Source organism: Arvicanthis niloticus, chromosome 5, assembly GCF_011762505.2.
Source record: "Arvicanthis niloticus isolate mArvNil1 chromosome 5, mArvNil1.pat.X, whole genome shotgun sequence".
In the NCBI taxonomy this organism is placed as follows: domain Eukaryota; kingdom Metazoa; phylum Chordata; class Mammalia; order Rodentia; family Muridae; genus Arvicanthis; species Arvicanthis niloticus.
Genome location: NC_047662.1, coordinates 102,403,704 through 102,428,655, shown reverse-complemented (window position 1 = coordinate 102,428,655; position 24,952 = coordinate 102,403,704). Strand labels below are relative to the sequence as shown.

At 42.6% G+C, this 24,952-nt stretch overlaps 1 protein-coding gene across 1 annotated transcript; it reads left to right on the top strand.

Moving 5' to 3' along the window:
• Positions 1-34: 34 nt before the first annotated feature.
• Chmp5 (charged multivesicular body protein 5) lies at positions 35-16,806 on the top strand. The gene is made up of 8 exons (XM_034503911.2): positions 35-226; positions 1,011-1,115; positions 1,905-1,951; positions 3,959-4,052; positions 4,655-4,726; positions 11,768-11,876; positions 13,763-13,875; positions 16,082-16,806. The coding sequence occupies exons 1-8, from the start codon at positions 158-160 to the stop codon at positions 16,130-16,132; spliced, it is 660 nt and encodes a 219-aa protein (XP_034359802.1). The 5' UTR covers positions 35-157; the 3' UTR covers positions 16,133-16,806.
• Positions 16,807-24,952: the final 8,146 nt, after the last annotated feature.

Below are 24,952 nucleotides of genomic sequence, written 5' to 3'. Positions count from 1 at the left end.
CGGAAGGAAGAGCTGAAAACCCGGAAAAAGGATCGGGAAACTCAAGCGAGCACTCTGCGCTTGCGCATGGGGGAGAAGCCGGAAATTGAAACCTGAGCGACTACGCTTCTGTTTCTGGTTTTCCTCCAGTGTTTGGGTTTCCTCGCCGCCGGCCAAGATGAACCGAATCTTCGGAAAAGCGAAACCCAAGGCTCCACCACCTAGCCTGACTGACTGCATTGGGACGGTGGGCATTTGACTTTGTATACCTCTGACACTCCGACCGACCGGCCTATCCCGAATTCGTACTCCACCCCATTCCTGGTTGGGGCCCATTAAACCTCAATCTTCTTCATCCCCACCCCTTTCATCCCTGTTTTCCAGGTCATTCCTGACCCCACAGACCAGACACTCTAATTTCATCATTCTCTCACCATTACTGCACTTAGCTCATTCCGATGCCCACTTGTGCCCCACCCCTTCTTTCTCGATTTGGTCCCTACATTCCAGTCTACCTTTCCTATGTCATTACACCCGACTTCGTCTAACCTGGTCTTCTAAAAAACTCTCTTCATTCCTCGTCCCTTGCCCATAGCAGGGTTAACATATGTGTACCTTAGTTCTGGATCTGAGTAGCACAGAATTCTGAATCTTGTCCCTTCCCGATTAAACCTGATCTCGGAAATGGCATTAGATCTCATCTTAGCTTGTGTTGATTGGCTCATTCCATGCACCTTCATGCTGAGTCCCAAACTGACTAGTCTCTCACTTGGGAAATCTCAACCAGCCGATTGATTCCCAAATTGTTTTCCTCAAGAGAGAGCTGCTATATCAGAATCTAGGAGGTGGGAGAGAGTTTATGAAAGTCCTCCAATGGTTCGGGCTGGAGTTCTTCACCCTTAAGAAAACCAATATTTGCTGCCTTTTGCTATATTGTTCCTTTTGTTTTCTATATTCCTTCTTCTCCTCTTGCCTCTTCCCATGTAAACATATTAAAATAATTACCACTGCATGTGACATTTTCCTCCAAGGTGGATAGCAGAGCAGAATCCATTGACAAAAAGATTTCCCGGTTGGATGCTGAACTAGTGAAATATAAGGATCAAATCAAGAAGATGAGAGAGGGTCCTGCTAAGGTAAGGTTGGTGAGACAACTGTTGTAAGAAGTACTGTATAGGGAGTGGTGAAGGATAAAACGAAACAAAGCAAAAAAACTGCAATCTTGTAAAGAGAAAATACACATGAGGACCTGTTCTTCAGGGAACAGAGATTACAGCCATATATATACAAGAGGGAGGCTGGGCTTTAATGTTGTAGGTAGAAGATGCTGATCACATGTAACGGGGATTGGCATGCTCTCCTGAAAAGGTCTGACTCTGGAGAGGAGAGCTTGGTTGTTCTCAGAATCCGGGTGTTGTCAGACTACTCAGGTTAGACTAGATATAGCATGTAAGATCAGTCAGTATTCTGATATTATCACTACTTAATACACGATGGATATATAGCTGTCTTGGTTTTTCCCAGCTCCATAACTTATTAACAGTACAAACCAAGATATCACTTAGCTTCAATTTTCTCATCTGTTAAATGAAGATAATCTATACTAATGTGTGAGGATTAAATAACAAGTCACCTACGTGGCATTATGTCTAGAATATCGTAGTATCTGATAAATTTGCATGAAAAACTAACGGAGGAATCAAAGGTTGATGTAGAGGTTCTCAGATTCTGAAGGGGTGTTAAGATGTACTAGCTGGGCTGTAGAATTATCTGTGTTTAGAGCTTGAAGAGGAAGAGTAGAGTCAAGGAGCCTCTGTGTCTGCCATTGTGAAGAAGAAGCAAGTGGGTGTGTATGGGAGCATATGGGAGACTTCTTTTGCCATCTGTGTTCCCCTCTTTTTTATTAAGTCTGTTTTTCTCCTCAGAACATGGTCAAACAGAAAGCCCTGAGGGTTTTAAAGCAAAAGCGGATGTAAGTCATATATACTATCTCCTTTCTAAGAACAGTTTGAGATCAAAAAGTGAAGAGGCCTTTCATTACTTCCTACTTTCATATTGTTTTCTAAGTAGTCTTGATTTCATTACAAATTTTCAAAAGCTTCGAATGTTTAATGTTGCTAACTTCAGTTTAGGTAGCCATATGGGAGTATTTTGGCTGGCAAGGTCAATATGGTTTGGTTTTCCTGTTGTTTAGTTAGTATGTGCTTTTCAGTTTTGTTTGTAAAGTTAGGAGTGCTAAGTGTTTGTTCTCTCGCACCAATTACTGTGTCCCAGGGTTTGTGCAAAACCCAGTTAATGTGTGTGCTCACCCCCGTGGACTGCTCAGCCTATGAGATCATCCATGGAGTTGTAGATACTAGGCATAATCAGCTTGTAGGAAACCAGGAAAATTGTTGATGTCTTTGTTTCAATTTTAAAATGACTTAGTAACAATCAGATGCTGTCTTCTTCTTCTTCTTCTTCTTCTTCTTCTTCTTCTTCTTCTTCTCCTTCTCCTCCTCCTCCTCCTCCTCCTCCTCCTCCTCCTCCTCCTCCTCCTCCTCCTCCTCCTCCTCCTCCTCCTCCTCCTCCTCTTCTTCTTCTTCTTCTTCTTCTTCTTCTTCTTCTTCTTCTTCTTTTAAATATATTAAATCACACTGGAAAAAACTAATAATGCCTAGAATGGCCAATATGTATTACAACTGCTGCTTTTTTGGTGGCAATTGATTTTAAAGTACTTTGGTTTTCTTATGGAAGGAATACAGTTTGGCTTTGATATAATTCTAGCACATGGGGGTAGAAGACCAGGAGCCTATGAGCATTGGCTACATAGAGAAATCAAGGCTAGCCTTGGCTACATAAAACCCTGTCTCAAATCAAATAAGTAAATAAACCAAGCATGGTGGCACACACCTGTGAACCTAGCACTTGTTATATGGAGGCAAGAACAACAGAGGTTCAAAGCTACCCTTAGCAAGTAAATTTTAGAGTAACTTGGGCTACATGAATCCCTGTCTCAAAAAAAAAAAAAAAAAGGAATATAGATTTATTGCAGGACTTGGAACATATTTCAAACAAAGGTAAAGAAAATTTATCTAGATTTTTAGGAAATTGAAATTATGTATCTTTTATATAAACTATTCTTCTCTACCCTTCTTGTTTCTGTTTTTAGAGACAAGGTTTGCTTTGTACCCCAGGTTGGCCTCCAGCTCCAATCCCCTTGTTCAGCCTCCCAGTTGCTAGGATTATAACCTTGTACCATGGTACCTAACAAAATGGAACCACTTGCTGATTTCCTAGATCATGAATTACCTATTTTTCTTCTGCTAATTAGATGGCTTTCATGTTGCATAAAGATTGTGGTGACATTAGTCTTTGACATTATATAACTTGATAGAAAACTTTATTTTAAAGAGTATTTCAAGTGTCAGATATTATATTAAGTCTAATGGATAGCCTAAATTATGAATATAGGGTTATTGTGAGTCTGAAAAATATTTACATATATATTTATTTAATAAATGTTTATATATTCATATATATGAATGTTTATATATATATATATGAATGAGGACTCTTAAAAAAATATTCTTATCCTTTACCCCAAGAGTTCCACTTCTGAGAACTCATCTTGGGAAATGACTAGGAAAATATAAATGAGATGGACTAAGATGGAGACCAAGGCCAGGAGTGGAGACACACACACGTTACCAGCATTTGGGAAACTGAAGCAGGAGGATCACAATAAGGTTGAGGCTGGCTTGGACTACAGGACCCATTCTCAAAAAATAGAAAAAAGAAGCAAATACTATGTTATTAAGTGGGAATAGTTAAAACTCAAATATATCCAAGGGAAAAAGACTTTGGAGGGATTTTGTAAGAGTGAGTAGTTTTAAAATGATCTTGGTTTTGGTTTGTTTGTTATTTAGTGTTAAGACCGTTTTCTTCCTCAGGATTTCTGCCTGGTTCACATTTCTAATTCTCACTTGACTCCTAAAAGGTATGAGCAGCAGCGAGACAACCTTGCCCAACAGTCCTTTAACATGGAGCAAGCTAATTACACCATCCAGTCACTGAAGGACACCAAGACCACGGTATGCCCCAAGTTCCTTTCCCATTTTAATTAGTTGTTGTTGTTTTGTTTTTTTTTGTTTCATGTTTTTCGAAACAGGGTTCCTCTGTTGTAGCCCTGGTTGTCCTGGAACTCACTCTGTGGGCCAGGCTAGCTTCCAACTCACAGAGATGCTCCTGCCTCTGCCTCCTGAGTGCTGGGATTAAAGGTGTATGTCATCATCTCCCAGCTTCATTTTAATTTTTAATCTCATACTTTTCTATGGTTTTTAAAAGATGGTTTAGCAAACATGACATTCTGTATTTGGATATTTTGCATGCATGTATATGTAGTACCAAGGGAAGTCAGAAGAGGCCATCTGATTGCCTAGATCTGGAGTTACAAATGGTTGTGAGCATGTGGATGCTGGGAATCAAACCAAGGCCTTCTGCTAGAGCAACAGATGATCCAAACCACTGAGACTTTGCTCCAGCACAAACATGACTTCTCAGGACAGTGTATTTTCTGGACTAGGGATGAAACACAGTGGTAGGATGGTTGCCTAGTGTGTACCCCGAGTATCTTGGTTCAAATCCTTGGTAGATAAACAACAAATACATTGTGCTTTTTTCTACCCTTTTTTAGGTTGATGCCATGAAATTGGGAGTAAAGGAAATGAAGAAGGCATACAAGGAAGTAAAAATTGACCAGATTGAGGTGAGCTATCTGCTGGTTTTTGCAAGATCTGTACTTGTTGTAAGGTTAAGAATAAGCGTTTGTGGTGAGAAACTCACAGAAAAGGGATGAAGTCCTGGTCCTGCTGTTGGCTAGCGTAGTGACTTTCAAGAAAGGAAAGGTCGCCGAAGGTCTCAGTTTCCTCATTGCTAATGCGAAGACCCGCATACCACACACAGTTGCTACACAGGTAAGATAAGTGAGCTATCTCAAGTATTGTTCCATTTAAAAGGGGGGGGGGGGGAGGGATCTTGCAATGTAGCCTAGGCTGACTTTGAACCTATGGTCTCTAGCTTTAGCCTTCTAAGTTCTTTGAGGCATGCACCATAACTGTTAAGTGAGGATGTGAATGTAAAGTGGATAACACAATTTCTGGTTGAGTTTAGTCCTCTTTTTTAGTATTTCTAGTAATTTTATTTATATTTTGGCACAAAATTATTAGATTCTTGAGGTTAGCATGTCTTTTAGAGTTTAGGCTTTGGTTAGGAGGGAAAAGCCGGTAAGGCTGGCTGCTGTCACCTCAACATCCCACATGGCAGGCAGAGATGGCAGGGAGTGACTCATGGCCTGCTCAAGGAAAAGCTTCTGCATCTACAGTAGAACTTTTACCGTCTGATTAGAGAAAATCAATCTCTCTCTCTCTCTCTCTCTCTCTCTCTCTCTTTGTCTGTTTGTTTTTTAATTTGGTTTTGGTTTTTGGAGACAGATTGCTTTAGCCCTGGCTGTCTGGAACTCGCTTTATAGATCAAGCTGTTCTCAAACTTAGAGATCTGTCTACTTCTGCCTCCTAAGTGCTGGGATTAAAGGCATGTACTATCATCTCACCCAACCAGAGTGTCTCTGTTCTTGAGGGGGATTTGATTTTGTTCATTGAATGTATCCTGACCATTCTTGGGGCCCAGAAAGTATTTAATGGTTAAAGGCAGTAACATGCTGCTCTAGTGGAGCTGCATTGGTTGAGTTAACAGTTGCATTTTTCGCCGGGCAGTGGTGGCGCACGCCTTTAATCCCAGCACTTGGGAGGCAGAGACAGGCAGATTTCTGAGTTCAAGGCCAGCCTGGTCTACAGAGTGAGTTCCAGGACAGCCAGGACTACACAGAGAAACCCTGTCTCGGAAGAAAAAAAAACAGTTGCATTTTTCTGGCTTCACGAAGGCATTCTCTGCTCATCCCAGTCTTCACTTGGAATGAAGGAATTGCCCCTTTGTATACTGCCCTTGACCAGTTCTAGGCATTCAAGTCTCTGCTTGCATGGCAATAGGCATTCTTACAGCTTTCAGGAAATTCAGAGAGAAATAATCTGCATATGCTCATTTGTATAATACCATTTATAGTTTACTGTTCACTAAAATATGAAAAGTCATTTTATTTTCTATATTTAGGCCTCTTTGTAGTAGTGTTTTGTTGTTTTGCTTTTGACACAAAGTCTTGTTTTTTAGTCCAGGCTAGCCTGCTTCTTACTGTGTGCTAGCCTACCTCAATCTTCTAGACTCTGGGATTTTGGACGTGTGCTGTGGTTCTTTTGTTTTTTGGGTTTCATTGTTGTTGTTGTTGATTTGTTTGTTTGTTTTTTAGACAGGGTTTCTCTATGTAGCCTGGCTGTCTTGGAACTCACTCTGTAGACCAGGCTGGCCTCGAACTCAGAAATCCTTCTGCCTTCTACCTCCCAAGTGCTGGGATTAAAGACATGTGCTACCACTGCCCGGCTTCTCTTGTGGTTTCTATGAGAGCTATTTAATATGTACATATGAACGTGGTTATTTTTGCTTCTTTCTTTTGTTTGTTCCTTAAGACTTTATTTTGTCTGTAATTATGAGTGCATGCATATATCTATGTATGGGTTTATGGATGTGCATGCAATCTCCTCTGAGGCCAGAAGAGGGTGTTGAATACCTTGGAGTGAGAGTTACAGGTACCTGTGAGTTGCTCTTACATGTATGTAGGGGACTAAGCTCAGGTCCTTGGAAGAGCAGCACTGGTCCCAACCACTAAACTATCTTCCCAGCTCAGGCTTGGCTTTGCCTTTGAGGCAGGATGTCATTCTGTAGCCCAGACTCTTAATAGAATTTACTATATCTCCAAGGCTACCTTTGCGCTTGTCAGTCCTGCCTCAGCCCCTGAAGTGCTAGCCTTGCCTTCAACTTCATTCTGGCTTTTGGCTTGTTGGATGCCCGCTATCTCCTTTCCATTATCCTTGTCTGCCCCTAACAGATTGCTAGCACTCCAGACTTCATATATGTATCTTTTGGCTGTGCTATACACTTTGAAATCTTCTTAGGTTTATTTTTCTAATATAAACTAAAATATTTTTATTGTTTTATAGCTCTAACTTTTGAATTCTTTGTTTGCATGTTTATCTGTTTTTAGCCTTTTTATTTAAAAAAAAAAAAAAAAAAGTGGCTTTAGGCCAGGTTGATGGGGTACACCTCTTGTCCCAGCACTCTGGAGGCAGAAGTGGGAGGATCTCTGTGAGTTTGACTTCAGCCTGGTCTACAGACTGAGTTCCAGGACAACCAAGGCTACACAGAGAAATCCTGTCTCAAAAAAACAAACAAAACAAAACAAAACAAATTATTTTTAAGCATATGTATATTTGTATGCTTGCTTTTTGTGTACATGAGTGCAGTGTTCATGGAGGCCAGAAGAGAACAGATTCCAGGAGCTGAAGGTACAGACAGTCATGAGCTGCCTGTTGTGGCTGCTGGAAACCAAACTCAGGTGCTCAGCAAGAACAATGCACAATTTTAGCCAATGAGCCACCTACCCATGCCAACTCTCTGTTTAAATTTTTTATTTTTTTATTTCATAGAACATTATGGCGTCTATGCCTTTTGGATTAGCTTCTGTTTGTGTTGCTTTTGTTTATCCAGTATTGAATTTAAAGGTAGAGTAACCTGCTACTTTGTGTGGTAACTTTTTCTCTTTCTGTGTCTATACTAGACTACATAACTAGAAACTGTGTTCATAGGCTGTGTTATAGTTGCAGGCCTGTAATCTCAAAATTAGGAAGTCAAAGGCAGAAGAATCATAAGTTCAAGGCCAGACTAGGCCACAAAGCAAGACCCTGTCCACAAAAAAAAAAAAAAAAAGGTACAGAGAAATCTTACTCATCAAATGATTTGAGAAGCTCCCTCCCCTTTTTTCTGGAGACAGGGTCTTACCCAGTAGATGTGACTGGTCTAGAACTCATGACAGCAGTCCTCCTATCTCAGCCTCAAAGTGTTGGGAATCCCATGCCTAGCTAGGGATACTTCCTTATGTATAATTCCTTAGACTTCATGTGAATCCTTCCTCTGTTACTGTCTGTTCATCGTGGGGATTATTTAACCCGTTCTCCATAGGAGGCTGCCTTGTGTTACACTGGCAGTTTGACACTCAGAAATGCAGAGAAGCATTCTACTTTGTATTTTTTCCACTGTCATGTGGAAAACCAAACTAGGCTGCCAGGAAGGAATTTACAAATGACTTTGTTGCTCTGGAAATTATGGCTGGGGTTCTCTACAGACCGTAGCCAGCAGAGTGTTGTTCCAGGGGAGACAAGAGGGAAGTCTGTTTCCACAGGCTCAGTAGTGGTGCTGGTTCAAACTTGAGGATTTTCACACCAGATGCTTTATTTCAGGCATACTTAAGCGGAGCACAATTTGGAAAAGAGATTCCTGGTGATAATTAGTTCAGTCCCATATGCACAACAAACTTAAGGCATAAAGATACGTTTTATAAACTTAAGTAAGGAAGCAGACTCAAAATGCACACCATAAGTGTCTGTGGGAGGCTTGTGGCGGGGTCTTACAGGTAGTGCAGAGGTCACCAGGCCAACTGCCTCTGCTCCCAGGCTTGTGGGCAAAAAACAGGTTATCCATCTCTCCTCTGAAGAGACAGCCCTTTGTGTTAACATTCCTGGTTTCCCTTGTTCTTATCTGAGAGGACAAGTACCTACATGCTTCTCCAGGGAGCCCTAGTGCTTAGTGAGGCCTGTGTGTTTTCTCATGGCCTCATACTCTTTGTATATGAAGAACACACTGATGTTTGGCCTACTCTTTTGGTGGTGGTAGTAGCATTGAGCATAGGGTCTCATACATGCTAGACAAATGCTATGCTTCCTCCCTCCTTCCTTCCCCTCCCCCTCTTTCTCTCCACTTTCTAAAATTTAGATTTTAGACAAGGTCTCACTAAGATGCTCAGGCTGGCTTTAAGCTAATGTTTTATAAATATTATTGTAATAAATCTTATAGTAGCCATATACAGTATGAGTCGTAATGATCTCATTTTAAAAAGATTTACTTATTTTTATTTAGTGCATGAGTGTTTTATTTGCATGTATGTCTGTACACTATGTGCATGCCTGACCAGAACTCTATCAGACTGCCCTGGAACTAGAGTTATAAATAGTTGTGAGCTATCCTGTGGGTTCTGGAAATGGAACTCAGATCCTCCCTAAGAGCAGTCAGTGCTCTTAACTGCTGAAGCATCTCCAGCTATCTCCTCGTCTTTTAAAAAGATTTAAATTATGTATATGCATGTGTATCCAAGGAGGGGTATATGCATGTGAATCAATTGTTCTTAGAGGCCAGAAGAGAGAGTCAAATCCAATGCATCTGAAACTATTGCTTCCCACCATAGGTGCTAGGAACCAATAGATTAACCAATAGGTGCACTTAGGTCCTTGGAAGAACAATCTGTGGTCTTAACTGTGATCCATCTTTCTTGTCTAATGTCCCTTTTTTTTTTTTTTTTTTTTTTTTTTGGTTTTTCGAGACAGGGTTTCTCTGTGTAGCCCTGGCTGTCCTGGAACTCACTCTGTAGACCAGGCTAGCCTCAAACTCAGAAATCCGCCTGCCTCTGCCTCCTGAGTGTTGGGATTAAAGGCGTGGGCCACCACTGCCCGGCTAATGTCCCATTTTTTAAATGAGAAAAGCAGCTAAGGTAGAACTCAGTGGTAGAGCATGCACTGACCATAATCAGGACTCTAAGTTCCATCCTAGTGCTGCCAGAAGGGGATGGGGCTTAGTTTTGGAGTTTTTGTTTTTAGATTTAAATTTTTTTTTAATTTTATGTATATTAGTGTTTGCTTACATGTATGTCTGAGTACCATTTTCCCCACGGGGGGCCAGAAGAGGACAATCAGGATCCCTTGGGACTGGAGTTACACTTAAGTGCTGGGAATCAAACTCAGGTCATCTGGAAGAGTAACCACTAGTGCTGTAAATCCATTGGCCATTTCTGCAGCCCTGGAAAGGCTTAGACATTGCTTCTCACTAAGCAGTACAAGATTCGTGTTGGGACTGCAGCTCAGTGCGTCCTTGCTGAGTACACAGAAGGCCCTCTTTCAATCTCCAGTCTCACACTGGGAAAAAGAAAAGTGGAAGCCAGAAGTTGGGCCTGGTGGCATACATCTGTAATCCCAGAATTTGGGAGGTGGAGGCAAGAGAGTAAAGAATTTAAGGTTGGGCTGGAGAGATGGCTCAGCGGTTAAGAGCACTGACTGCTCTTCCAGAGGTCCTGAGTTCAATTCCCAGCAACCACATGGTGGCTCACAACCATCTGTAATGGAATCAGATGCCCTCTTCTGGTGTGTCTGAAAACAGCAACAGTGTACTCACATAAATAAACTAAATAAATCTTTTTTAAAAAAAGAATTTAAGGTTATCTTTAACTACAAAGTTGATTTGAGATCAAACTGGGCCACCTTTAGGAGCATCTTCTCAGTTGACTAAAGCTAGTGTCTAGCTACTGTCATGTAGAGGTGAACTGACAGTAATTGAGAGCTGGTTATATAATTGGCATTCTTAAAATTTCTATTTTGGGCCAGTGAGATGGCTCAGCAGGTGAGTGCACGTGTTTCCAAGTCTGATGGACCTGAGTTCAGTCTCTGCTATGCACATAGTGAAAGGAGAGACCCAACTCCCACAAGTTGTCCTGACTTCTACTTGTGCACTAATGGCACATGCTCCCATATCATGCTTGTACACACAAAACACATGCGTATGAGTGAGTGAATGAATGAATGAATGAATGAATAAATAAATGTAATTTTAAAATTAATTTTCGATTCCCATTCCTAAGATTCAGAGGAAAATGTAGAGAACGAGAGTTAGTAGAGAAAGATAATAAAAAAATAGATGGAAACCTCATTATGGAAAGTCCATTTTGGGTACCCTTACCTGCTTCAGGGATCTATTGTACTTCTAATAATTATGATGATGATGAAGACGACAATGGGGCTGGAGAGCTGGGTCAGCAGTTGAGCACTTACAGAGTACCAGAGTTTGGATCCCACAACTGCCTACAACTCCAGCTCCAGGGGGTCCATCAGGCTTGTCTGGCCTCCTCAGGCACCTGCATATGCACAGATACAGACACAGGAATAAAATTAATGTTAAGAGTCTAGAGAAGGCCGGGCAGTGGTGGCGCACGCCTTTAATCCCAGCACTTGGGAGGCAGAGGCAGGCGGATTTCTGAGTTCGAGGCCAGCCTGGTCTACAGAGTGATTTCCAGGACAGCCAGGGCTATACAGAGAAACCCTGTCTCAAAAATCCAAAAAAAAAAAAAAAAAAGAGTCTAGAGAAGGTCACAGGTGTCTTGTCATTGTCAGGCAGAGAAGGCTGAAGAAAAGCCTTTTACACAGCCCAAGAAGTAGGCCAAGGAAGTGGACGAGGAAGATAAGGCTTGTATGCAGAAACCAAAAGGCAGAAGAAACTCAGGAGGTGGAAGCCAAGGCCGAGGGAAATTCAGAAATCTGGCAAAAGGAAGCTGTTCCTTGTACCTAAGATGACAGTGACCCTTTTCCATTCCGGTTTAAACATTGGAATTCTCTGCTGTGACGTCTTTGCCACCTATAGCTAGAATGAAATGTTAGACCCTGCCGTGCATTGTAAGAAACTTTGCTTCACAAAAAGTATACAGTGGCTCTCTCTGTCTTTAGTTTCCTTCAGCCTGCTGTCCTACCTCTGTTATACTCTTGACTTCTGTGTCCCCTGGAATGAAAGAAGAAAACTCTGTCTTCTTTCTTCTGTATCTCTATAGGATCTACAAGACCAGCTGGAGGATATGATGGAAGATGCAAACGAGATCCAGGAAGCACTGGGCCGCAGCTACGGCACCCCAGAATTAGATGAGGACGACCTGGAAGCAGGTAATCGAGTACTATGAATGTGTTAGCTTCAGAGTCTGAAAGGAGCAACTACCTGGGACCTTTACCCAAAAGCTGCTTAAAATTCTTACCAGAGCCAGGCAGTGGTGGCACACACCTTTAGTCCAGTACTCAGGAGGAAGAGGCAGGCAGATCCCTGAGTTGTAGGCCAGCCTTACGAAGCAGGTTCTAGAACAGCCAGGGCTACACAGAGAAACCTGTCTCAACAAACAAACAAAATTCCTACCAGGATGGCAGGCATGGTGGCATATGCCTTTAATCCTAACTTCCCAGAGGCAGAGACAAGCAGATCTCCGGTTTAGTCTACATAAGAGAGTTCAAGGACAGCCAGGGCCATGGAGAGAAACCCTTGTTTCAATAAAACAAACAAAAAAGCAGTTCCTGTCAGGATCTGCTAGGAGTTGGTTATGACACAGTCTGAGCAGAGAGCCTGGTATCCACCATGCTGCTGCTACAACACCACTGGGGTGGAGAAACTCACAAGGCTCACTGTGCTTGGTGTTGTGTCTTCAACATAGCATTTCCCTATTTTTTCCCTTTTGACTTAAAAGTTTTTATGGTAGTAGGGTTTGAACCCTATGGAATAGATTCAGCATTGAAGAAAACAAATGTGAGCCCTACATTTCTTTTTTAATTTTATTATATTATTTATTTATTGGGGGAAGTGTGCATGTTGGTGTCCTGGCTGTGCTTGTGGAGGTCAAAGGACAACCTACAGGATTCAGTTCTCTCTACCATGTAGATCCCAGGGATTGAAGTCAGATCATCAGGCTTGAGCACAGGCACCTTTAGCTGGTAAGCTGTTTGACCAGCCTGACTCTGCGTTTATAAAGCCTCCACTAGCAGTGAGAGAGAGAACTATAAACCGCCTGGTTGGGAAGAAGTGTGAGACTCCATGGAAAGTGCAGAGCTGGGCTCTAATGTAGTGGAGGGAACCTGCATGAGACCTGTGGCGAGGCCTGTGGCGTGAGTGGGGACTGCCGTGAGAAGTGGGCAGGGTCGGGTCGTTGAGTAGGCTTAGGGAGAAGAATAAAGCTATTGCTGTAGTCACATGACAAGTGGTGCTGGCCTAAACTAGTGTGATGTTAGGAGACACAGCAAGGGACTGGGTTTAGAAGAAGAGGGAGGTGTCAAGATGCTTTTCAGTTCTATCATGGCTGAAAGAGCCCATCCTGGATTTCTGTGGCTCTCCGTCCTACTCTGCTTCTCCCTCCTTCCCTTTGTTCTTCCCGTGCTCCATTTTTACCTAGACCATTTTCCCCATTACTTCAGTTTTTTAAATTTTCTGACTTGAGCTTTCGCCGATGACTTCCTACGTGCTACAACCATTCCTCGTGGCTGCTGCTTTTTACTTTAGTTATTCCTACAGCCTGACTTCGTCTAACATGATGTTCAGTGCGCCTGTGCAGCTTTGCACTGCTTTTCTTTAAGTACATCAATAAATGAGATTTTTCTTTTTTCTTTTCATTTTATATTTGTGTTAGAGTTGTCTAGTTTAAATTAGCCAACCCTCAAGCATAGCCTTGTTGTCAAGTCTGGGACCCTGTAAACCCCTGGGGAACCGATTGACTTTTTATCTGTGTTTTTTTTCTCATAAATATTATATACTAGTTTCCTTGAAATTTTCTTATAATGGTCACCTTTCATTTTGCGACTGGAAATAAATCCCTTTCTCAAGGTGGGTGGATCTCTGAGTTGTAGACTAGGTAGGATTACATAGCAAGCCCCTCCCTGTAGCAAATGAAAACGGTTTGTAAGTGAGCCCTTTCCCCTTGCATTGTATTTGCTCACTACAAACCGTGTGGCTTTTTGATATGAGGGGCCAGTTTCTCTTCCCATTTTTCTATAATGCACCTCTTTAATTTCAGAGTTGGATGCGCTGGGCGACGAGCTTCTGGCTGATGAAGATAGCTCCTATTTGGATGAAGCAGCTTCTGCACCTGCAATTCCAGAAGGTGTTCCCACTGACACAAAAAACAAGGTATTATTTGTCCTTAAGGCTTGTATATAACTACTGCCTGTAGTTTAGACAAACAGAAAATTAACTAATGCATCCACAGAGGCGGGCTTTCTTAAAGATTTACTTCCTGTGTATGAGTTTTGCCTGCATGTATTTCCATGTATAGTGGTAAAGGTTTTATGTCCATCAATTTGGAAATCTAAAATATACTCTTAAGCTTCACAGCCCTGATCATTATTTTAGAAACCCTTGAAAGTCCTGTTTTCCTGCACTGGACAACTAATTACCTATATAGATAATGCACGGATGCTAAAGAACATCTTATTTTGTTTTGTTTTCCTGGTACCGAGGCCTGATGCTTGCTGGGCAAGCACTCTTTCATGGAGCTGTGTCTTCTTTTGAGACAGGGTCTCATCAGGTTGTCCAAACTGATCTTGAACTTTCAGCCCTCTACTACTAGGCCAACTGTCCTTATATATACAGTGGCAGGTTTTTTTTTTTTTTTTGGTTTTTCGAGACAGGGTTTCTCTGTGTAGCCCTGGCTGTCCTGGAACTCACTTGGTAGATCAGGCTGTCCTCGAACTCAGAAATCCACCTGTGTCTGCACCCAAGTGCTGGGATTGAAGGCGTGCGCCACCACTGCCCAGCCATTTTGAGCTTTTCTATTCCTAGCATATGTGAAGTATTTCATATGATTATTGTTTAGAGTATAGGTGTTGTATGTAAAGGAATTAAAACCCGTCTTATACTATATTTGTCATCATAAACAGAGTGTGTTACTGCTTATAAAATCTCCCTCTTAGTTGCTAGTGGAATGTATTACTTGCCATTGGATATTTATAGCCCTTGTTTTGTCCGATCTCCCTATAAGCATACTGGGTACTCACAGTACAGTAGACCGAATTTTTGAGTGGGGTCCAGTCCTAAATCTGCCTTTATTCACTATATAATTCTGAGTGAATTAGGAATTTGTGTCTTCTCTCTTGTCTTAGGGTTACTATTGCTATGACAACAACATGACCAAAAGCAAATTGGAGAGGAAAGGGTTATTTGACTTATACTTCTACATTGTACTTCATCTCTGAAGGAATTCAGGCCAAGAACTCTAAAAGGGCAGGAACCTGGAAACAAGAGCTGCCACAGAGGCTATGGAGGAGGGCTGCGTATCAGCTTGCTCTCTGTGGTTTGCTCAGTCTGCTTTGTTATAGCACCCAGGACCACTAGCCCGGGGAAGGATGGCCCTTTGTGGGTGGTGCCATCTCCCATTGATCTTTAATTAAGAAAATGCCCAGTAGGCTCATCTACAGCCCCATTTATAGGAGCATTTGAGGTTCTCTCCTTTTGGGTGACCATAGCTTATATCAAGTTGACAGACCAGCCAGCACAGCTCTGTTTATTACTTTCCCTTGCTATCAAATGTGAGAAGCAACAGATGGGGGCCAGATAGTTTTATAGGTCTTCATAGACAGTCTCTGAATTGCTTCTTATACCCTGCCCCCTCCCTTGAGCTCAGAGTAGGTGGTCTCAACTTCGTCGCCTACCCATTCTCCAGTCCATCACCTCTCTGACTCCTTAAAGTCCCAGGTGCACAAGCTGCTTTAAATAATCATATAATTGCCTGCTATTTAGTAATTGTGCTGGAGCTATTTTTATGAACACTAGTGTGATTCGCCTTTTCAGTTTCCTAGTAACAAGTCCCTGAAGCATCTGTGTTATTTAACACGAGGCCCCACACATACTAGGCAAGTATTCTACTGTACTGTGTCTCCAGCTCTTCCCATTTTTAGGGCACAGATCAGTGTAATGATGGGACTTGTAACAATATTGGCTGATTCGTTGTAAAACATAGTGGGAAGTGACTTGTCCACCTGAGACTGTCATCCCTTTCAAGGCTTTGCCAGTCTATAAAAGATGAAAATGAAAGCAGGTCTTTAGAGGCAAGGTCTCCTTTGCATCCCCCCTGTGGCTGCCCAGCTACCTGTCCTCTGTCTGGGCTTATTCTTATGTTTCCTCCTCTTTCTTTCCCACCTGCAGAGGACCTCCCCCACTTTAATCCTCAGTTCCTAACTGATGAAGCAAACCCCTTTTGCCTTTTTAGAGAAGGCTTATCTTCAGCTTCTGAGTAGGATTTTGGTTTTGATTGCTAAACGCTTGGGTATGACTTTTGCCTACCAAATCACTTTTACCATGTCACAGAGCAGCCCTGATCCTTGATTTCTTCTCACAGGATGGTGTGCTGGTGGATGAGTTTGGACTGCCACAGATTCCAGCTTCGTAGACTTGCAACATTCCAGCACGTGATGTAAAACAAACAAACAAACAAACAAACAAACAAAAGTATTCTGGGACTAGGAATTACTTCCCAATTTGCCAAACAGATTTAGATTTCTTTCCTTTCTCTGAAGGAAAAGCTAATTACACTGCTCCTGTGTTTTTATTTTTTCCGTTAAGGAATTCATTGCTTGGGGGAAGCTGTCTTTACTAAAATTTGATTCTTTTTTTTCTCTTAGGAAAGACTAACTGAAAAGTACCTTTGACTTTGTATGACTTGTTTTCATTCATTAACAATAATCTGAACTTAAACCAAGAAGATGAGACTCTAAATTCTATGGTAGTGTAAGTACAGTTTCAGTATGATGATACATTGATAAGATAAAAATTATTGATGAGATTGAGACTGTTGATAGTATGCATCAGAACCATTGTCTGTTGTGGTATTGTAGATGGGTTTAAGTGATGGCCTCTTTTGATAGGTTTTGTTGTGTCATGTGAGCAAGTCATTACTCTATCTAATGTTGGAATGAACTATCACTACTGTATCATGAGTTACTATTTTGATTCCATGGTTCCCTCAGTATAATAGCCTGACTTGTAATGAATAATGAATATTTCTTGATATTTATGTATAGGACATTTATTTATACTCAATAAATATTTTTCAAAAGGATATAATTGTAATATCACTTTAATCTAAAACCTCCACTACAGAACCCAGTGTTGAGATAGAAAGGAAAGAACAGAAGGCAGTGTCAGCATGGGTTTTGGACGCGTCATTTTAAACTGCTGTTCCTTATTAGTACTGCCTCGTGAGGGGTTAGTGAGGAGCGACTTTTCATACTTTACTAACTTTAATATTTTATTCTTCTACAAGGGACTAACAATAAAAAGGAAATTCCAGAACTTCATCCTTTTCTTGTGAGCCAACAGCACCGGGCGGTGGTGGTGCATGCCTTTAATCCCAGCACTTGGGAGGCAGAGGCAGAGGCAGGCAGATTTCTGAATTCGAGGCCAGCCTGGTCTACAGAGTGAGTTCCAGGACAGCCAGGGCTACACAGAGAAACTCTGACTCGAAAAACAAACAAACAAACAAACAGTCCAACAGATACCTGATTTCCAGAATTTTGTTTTACTTTTTAAAAAATTTTCTGTTTGGCTGTTTTGCCTACATGTATGTGTGTGAACCTTATGTGTGCAATACCTCATAGAGTTACAGACAGTTGTGAGCTGCCATGTGGGTGCTGGGAATTGAACCTAGATTCTCTGCAAGAGCTCTTAACACTGAGCCATCTGTCCAGCTCCCAACTTCAGGGTCTTTACTGATCTGTCTGTGGTGGTTAATCTTGCTAGTCAGCCTGATCGGATTTAGAGTCACCTAGGAGATAAGCCTCTGTATATGCCTATGAGAAGTTATCTAGATTAGGTCAGTTGAGGTGGGAAGCCCATCCTAACTGTTCGTGGCATGGTTCTATGGGATGGAGGTCTGGACTGATGAAAAGGAGAAAACAAGCCCTGTACAAGCATTCCTTACTCCGCTTCCTGATGCAATGTGAGCAACTGCTCAAGCTTCTGCACCGTCTCTTCCCCACTGTGGTGGACTGTACTCTCAAACTGTGAGCCAGAAGAAGCCCTTCTTTTTAAAGTTCTTTGTACTCTGTCACAGCAGTCAGGCAAGCAGCTTAACATGCTTTCCTCCTCTTTTCAATTCGTTCCCTCTCCAGCATGGCTTGGCAGCTCATGCTGTCTTGTATGCCAGCTTTCCATGTGTCTGCAGAGCAAACAATAAACATACATTGAATACTAGCTGTTTCAAACTCTGTAACCACTCAGAGACTATCAAAGAGCAATCTGCTTCTTCCTTCAAAAGCTCATTGTCGACTGTTCCACCTGGGTATCCATCCCTTGTGCAGTCACCAAAGACAGACGCTGATACGGATGCCAGGAAGTGCATGCTGACAGGAGCCTGATGTAGCTGTCTCCTTAGAGGTCTGCCAGAGTCTGACATATTCAGAGGCGAAAGCTCACAGCTAACCATTGAACTGATCATGGGGTTCCCAATGGAAGAGTAAGAGAGAAGACTGAAGGAGCTGAAAGGGTTTTCAGCCCCATGAGAAGAGCAACAATACCAGCCAACCAGAGCTCCCCAGGGTCTAAACCACCAGTCTGGGAGTGCATAGGGAGGGACCCATGCCTCCAGCTGTATATGTAGGGGAGGATGGCCTTGTTGGGCATAGGTGGGAGAGGAAGTCCTTGGTCCAGTGAAGGCTGGATGCCCATTGGGGGGAAAATTCGAGGGTGGGGAGGTGGGAGTGGGACGGTGGGTGGGGGCACATCCTCATAGAAGCAGGAGGAGGGGGGAGGGGATGAGTTCCTGAGTTGGGGGGAATGGGGAAAGGTGATCACATCTGAAATGTAAATAAAATATCCAATTAAAAAAAATAAAAACTTGACTCTTGATACTGCAAAACCAAACAAACAAAAAGCTTATTGTCTAGTTACAGGTGGGATAAGGCATACCTGTAAACCCTCTCCATGCCCACAGACCTTACTTTCTGAAGAAGCCTTCCATAAACACACACAGGGCTTATCACAACCTCCATGAAGCCTCTCTTGGTTTTCCTGCCTTGTTTGAAGTTTTCTTCCTATCTGGCCCTTTAGTCTCTTATTCCATAGACTCTTCTTTCTCTCTCAGCCCCTGAGGTGTTGCTTCTATTACAGGTACAATGTATACTCTTGAGTAATCTCAGGCCTATGGATTTTAGGGATTACTTATGTATAATGACTCAAAATAGTTGTCTGTAGCCTTATTTCCCTATTATTCTCAATTCTGGGTGTTTTCATGTTAATGTCTGTGATGGTTCGCTTTAATTTTCAATTTGACACAACTAAGAATCCCAGGGGAAGAGAATCTTAATGAAGGATTGCCTATGTTGGGCTGGTCTGTGGGCCCGTCTGTTGGTGCTGTCTTGAGTTAACTGTCCACAGGTCCCCCTGAGGGCAGTACCATTCCTGAAATGTGTGAGCTGAGAAGTTGTAGTAGTGGGCAGTGTTAGTGTTGCAGTTTATCCACTACACTTTCTTTGCTTGCTTGTCTTCAGGCACCTCATGGCCTTCACTACTGACCCTCACACCTATGTTTCAGCCCTGGGCTTCCTCAGTTTTCAGAATCCTAGTTTTTAATTTTTTATTTTTTTTGGAAAATGTTATATATGAGCCCACCATATTTATTTCATTCCAACCTCTATCTCCCAGCTTCAGTTCTTCCCACATCCCCCCACTACCTCTTCTATAATTATCTGGGTATATATGTATAACCTACTGAGTCCACTTAGTGTTGCTCACATGTACATGAGTTTAGGGCTGACCACTTGAGACTGGATAGCCTGTCAGTGGCTCATTCCTGGAGATAACTGACAGTTCTCTCTCTCCCTCAGCAGCCACTGACTGCCTACAGCTCGTCATGGTGGAACCTTGTGAAATTTCCTCCATTTGGGTTGATGTATCAACTGGAGTTGTCATTATGCAAGTCTTGTTTAGGCAACTGTTGAGACCTGCACTAGTCCCAAGTTCGGGTCCAAAAATGTCGTGGCAAAATGTTGAGGCCCAAGCTGCCGCTCCGGTCTGCGGGTTGGGGTTCAGCAAGAAAGAGAGTGAGGGCGGTCAGGAGGAATGGAGACCAGACAGAGTGTGTTTCAATCCCGTTTATTCTTCAGTCTCTCTTCCTCTAAGTGTCTCTACCTAATGTCAAGTAATCTGTTACTTTCTCTGTCTGCCTCTATCCTTTTTTTTTTTTTTTTTTTTTTTTTTTTTTTTTTTTTTTTTGGTTTTTTGAGACAGGGTTTCTCTGTATAGCCTTGGCTGACCTGGAACTCACTCTGTAGACCAGGCTGGCCTCGAACTCAGAAATCCGCCTGCCTCTGCCTCCCAAGTGCTGGGATTAAAGGCGTGCGCCACCACCGCCCGGCTGCCTCTATCCTTTTATGTCTCACTTCTAAGCCACTGACTTCAGGTCACGCTTTTAATCATGCCCTTAGGTCTTGTCTCTAAATCTGATCTCTAGGTCATACTCTTAAGTCACACACCTTTAATCTCACACAACTTTAATCTCAAGAACCCAAGGTATCTTAAACCAAGATTATCAGAGAGTGCTCAGCTGTCGTAGGCTATTGTAATCCAAGTCTCATGTCAGGGTATATGGCTCAAGATGGCTGCAAAGCTGATAGCCGCTTTCTGCTAAAAGTCAGCCCCCAACAGGCAACCATATTATGATTTTGTGAGTGCAACTTCTCTGTCCTATCTAGAAGACATTAACACATGGCAAGCATCCACCTTGCTTTTCTAGCTCTTTTTTTTTTATATTTATTTTAAGTATATGACTACACTGTTGCTCTCTTCAGACACATCAGAGGAGGGCATTGGATCCTATTACAGATGGTTGTGAGCTGCCATGTGGTTGCTGGGAATTGAACTCAGGATCTCTGGAAAAGCATTTAGTACTCTTAACCACTGAGCCATCTCTCCAGCCCCTGGTTCTCTAGCTCTTAAACGCCTTATGCTCCCTCTACCAAGCTGTTCCCTGAACCTTGGCTGTCGAGATCATGGTATAGAAGTACCCATTGGAGCTGGGTCTCACGTGGTCTCTTACTCTTTACACTTTAACCAGTTTTGCATCTCTAGTAGTTTGTGTCAGCTACAAATATCCAGCTATTTGACAGACAATTATTTGGATGTCCCAGACTCTCCCAAGCACTTCACAGTCACATGGCAACGACAGATCATCACCTGTTTTCCCTTCCAGCTAGTGAAACCATTAGCCTAGCACCTAAACAGAATGCTCTGGAAGTGTCTTTCGTGCCTACATTTTGCTTCATCCTACATAGCCAACAAATCATCAAGCCCTGCTCTTAAAAAGTCACATTATTTATTTAGGCGGGGGAATCACACGTATATGTGGAGGTCAGAGGACAACTTGCAGGAATCAATTCTCTCCTCCCACCATGTGGTTCCTGGCGACTGAGCTCTGGTCACCAGGCTTAGCAGGAAATACCTTTATCTGCTAAATTATTTCACTGACCCTAATCCCTGGTTTTAACTTATTTCTCAAGCCCAATTCCCTTCTCAGTTTTCAGTGCCTAAATATATCTCATATAATCTTTGGAACGAAAGAACCTGCTCTCTCTACATGCACAATTTCACTTCCTTGAATTTATCATGTACAACTAATCTTTCTGAGATGTATATGTATGTAACTTAAAATCACTAACAGCTCCCTGAAATCAAACTGCCTGTAACTCAAGATCCAGGGGATCCAATGCCCTCTTTGGCCTCCAAGAACATCTGGATACATACATACATACATACATACACTCAGACAATCGTGCTCAACATACATAGGGACACAAATATTAAAAAAAAAAAATAAGTCCATTAGCAAGAAAACCACAGCAACCCAACAGAAAAGAATAGACAACAGATATAAATAAGCAGTCTAAAAGAGGAAATCCATAAGGCTATCAAGTAATGTTCAACCAGGAGGTTGGCAAGAAGGTTCAGCAGATAATAGTACTTGCTGCTAGGCTGATGACCTGACTCAGATCCCTCAGACCCATGAGTGAAAGGAGAGAACCAGCTCTCACAAGTTGTCCTCTGACCTTCACACACATACCATGATACACATGTATACACACACACACACACACACACACACACACACACTAAATGTAATTCTAAAACATCTTTTTAGAAAAGGAATGTTTCAGGGGCTGGAGAGATAGCTCAGCAGTTAAGAGCACTGGCTGCTCTTCTCGAGGACCTGGGTTCAATTCCTAGCACCCACATGGCAGCTTACAACTGTCTGAAACTCCCAATTCCAGGTGCTTTGATACCCTCACACAGACATATATGCAGGCAAAATACCAATGTTCATAAAGATAGGTAAGTTATTTTTTAAAAAAATGTTCCAATTCACCGGGCAGTGGTGGCACACGCCTTTAATCCCAGCACTTGGGAGGCAGAGGCAGGCGGATTTCTGAGTTCAAGGCCAGCCTGGTCTACAGAGTGAGTTCCAGGACAGCCAAGGCTATACAGAGAAACCCTGTCTCTAAAAAAAAAAAAAAAAAAAAAAAAAAAAAAAAAGTTCCAATTCAACCTAGAATGTGGTGTACACCAGTACTTACAGCAGCAAAGAGGCTAAGATGGATCATGAAACTGAAGGCCTAACTTGACTTTAAAGTGAGAACAGTTTTTTTTTAAAAGAAAAATCTTCAAATGCAGTAATTTAGAGAAAACTAAAAGATGTTTCACCTACTGTGCATCAAGGCACACATCTTTAATTCTAGCACCTGGAAGGTAGAGACATACAGATCTGAGTGCAAGACCAGCCTGGTTGCTCCAGGCTACTCCTGAATTATTTGAGAAATGCAGATTCTTCATTTATCCTATCTAGCAATGCAATGTTATGGTATAGTTCAGGGAAAGTTAGGTTCTAAAAAATCCGGTTTTTACCTTGTATTTGCTTTCAAAACTCTTATCTCTGAAAGTTATTTCAAGAATTGTGTATGTTGAACCATGAGCACTTTCTAAAGATTCGAATGCTGTACAATGGAAAAGACCTTGCTCAGGCCTAATCTGAGATTTGCTCCCAATGGAGATCGAGTTAGAGAAGTGGACAGAGATTGATTTGATGTAGTACATTATGTGCTGAACCAACTTTGAATGTCGCACTCTTGGGGGCATCCTGTCAATTACTGATTTCATTCTTAGCTTTAGGTTCAGTTGAAGTGGTCTTTCTTCTGAGTTTAATAATATATTCCAAGGGTTTACCTAACAGTCACAAAAATTAGCTCATATAGGGAAGTTGTCAGTAAACCACTTTTTTTTTTTTTTTTTTTTGGTTTTTCCAGACAGGGTTTCTCTGTGTAGCCCTGGCTGTCCTGGGACTCACTCTGTAGACCAGGCTGGCCTTGAACTCAGAAATCCGCCTGCCTCTGCCTCCCAAGTGCTGGGATTAAAGGCGTGCACCACCACTGCCCGGCCAGTAAACCACTATTAAAAGACTAAAGATAATACAATCACAAAACTCTAATGTGTGGAAGACCTTCAACTCAACCTTTACAGTTCAGAGTTCATTGTAGAACTGTGTGTTATGACCGTGAGGTGTCTGTTGCTGAGAATTGAGCCAGTGCTCTGTTACATAAAGAACTTCTGGTTGTAGAAACGATCATTTGGGCTCTTAGGCTGGTTAATTTTGGTGTCAATGATAAATTGCCATCTTCATTAAATTGCCATCTTCATTTGACTTTGTAAATGTCAAGCCTTTGTTCAAAGTTTGTTAAACATTATACATTGGCCTTTGCTGTGCCTGAGGATCTGGAGTGAGATATCATTTGAGAACAAGTAGTGTGTAGCCTACTAAATTCCAAAGATGCCAATTGAGTCTTGCAGCTTGCCCGCAAACTTCCTTTCTCTCCCCTCACTCTCTCCTCTCTCCTCTCTGGTGGTCTCACTACTGCACGTAGTACAAATACACAATTAGCTGAGTCAGTTTTTCAAATATGATTCCTGGAGGATTCCTAAATTTGCTGGGTTAGAGGCAGGCTAAGCTTCTTAGTCTATAGACATTAGAAGGAAGTGCAAAAGCCCCTGTAACCAAAGTGGTCACAGACATCGTGTAGAATGTATGAGATAGGGTCATATAATGTTGGTCTGACTAGCCTGGAACTCATTATGTAGATCAAACTGGCCCCGGACTCGCAGAGAACCGCCGTCTCTGCTGCCAGAGTGCTGGAATTAAAGACCTGGATCACCACATCTCACTTTGGAAGATTATATTTTACTATAAAGGAAGCTAAGACAAGGAAGATCCTACTGCAAGGCCCGAGCCAAAATTACGTCATGCAAGACCTGGTATAAAAGAGGTTTACTGGGGAAGGAAGAGGAGTGAGGGCCTGGGAAAGGAATAGAGGCAGACAAGTAGACATGTACCCGGTCAGACAGACAGGAGCAAAGCTATGAGGAAGAGAGAAGGGGAGGTGGACGCTGGCAAGACAGCTGCTGTGTGGCAGGGGTGGAGGAAACGGGGGTGGGGTGGGGGGAGACGGAGGGAAGGGACGGGGGTGTCCTTTTAATGCCGCACATGCGGGCCACACCTGGTGGAGGCAGGTGTAAGCAGTTGCTAGGTCCCTGGGGGGCAGGCTAGCGGAATGCCTGAATACCAAGGGCTACATCGCGACACTCTGCCCCGACTCCACCTCTCCAAATAACAGTAACTTCAAATTGTCTCCTTTAGTTGGGGTTCATTTGTATTTGTTACTTGCCTACCGTTTTGTGGCTCATTTGCAATTAGCCCTTTATATATTTTGTTTCATTTTACACAAACAGGGATAGGTAGCGCAGGACGACCTGGAACTCAGCACATTCCACCCCCACCCCACCCCCGATTCAGCCTTCCAGATCCTGGAGTTGTAGGTTACCACCATCGGCAGGTAACCTTTTATTTTGCAGTCTTTTCCTCCACAATGCCCTTTGATTACTACAGTGGCCCCCTCCTCGCCGCCTGCGTGAGTCACTCCAGGCCGATTCTTATCTGAAGGACATTTATCTGAAGCTGGGCTGATGGCAGGACCTGACAAAAAGGCGTTGCTGCTGGAGAACCCAGCAGCTCTCCAAAAACAATTACGCACGTTCGGGCAGTAGATCCTGCAATCGGGGACCCCTACAGCCATACGTCCCCCAACCCCGTCCCACGCCAGCTTCCGCCCGTGCTGGCGCATTTGTCTGACGTCCCAAATGCGCCATTTCACTGTATGTTCAGGCGGCACCA

Bases quoted from the DNA above. Each gene is read 5' to 3' on its own strand.
- Chmp5 (XM_034503911.2), top strand. From the start codon at position 158: ATGAACCGAATCTTCGGAAAAGCGAAACCCAAGGCTCCACCACCTAGC. The intron at 4,727-11,767 runs GTGAGCTATCTG...GTATCTCTATAG, and splicing joins TAAAAATTGACCAGATTGAG to GATCTACAAGACCAGCTGGA. The intron at 13,876-16,081 runs GTATTATTTGTC...TTCTTCTCACAG, and splicing joins CCACTGACACAAAAAACAAG to GATGGTGTGCTGGTGGATGA.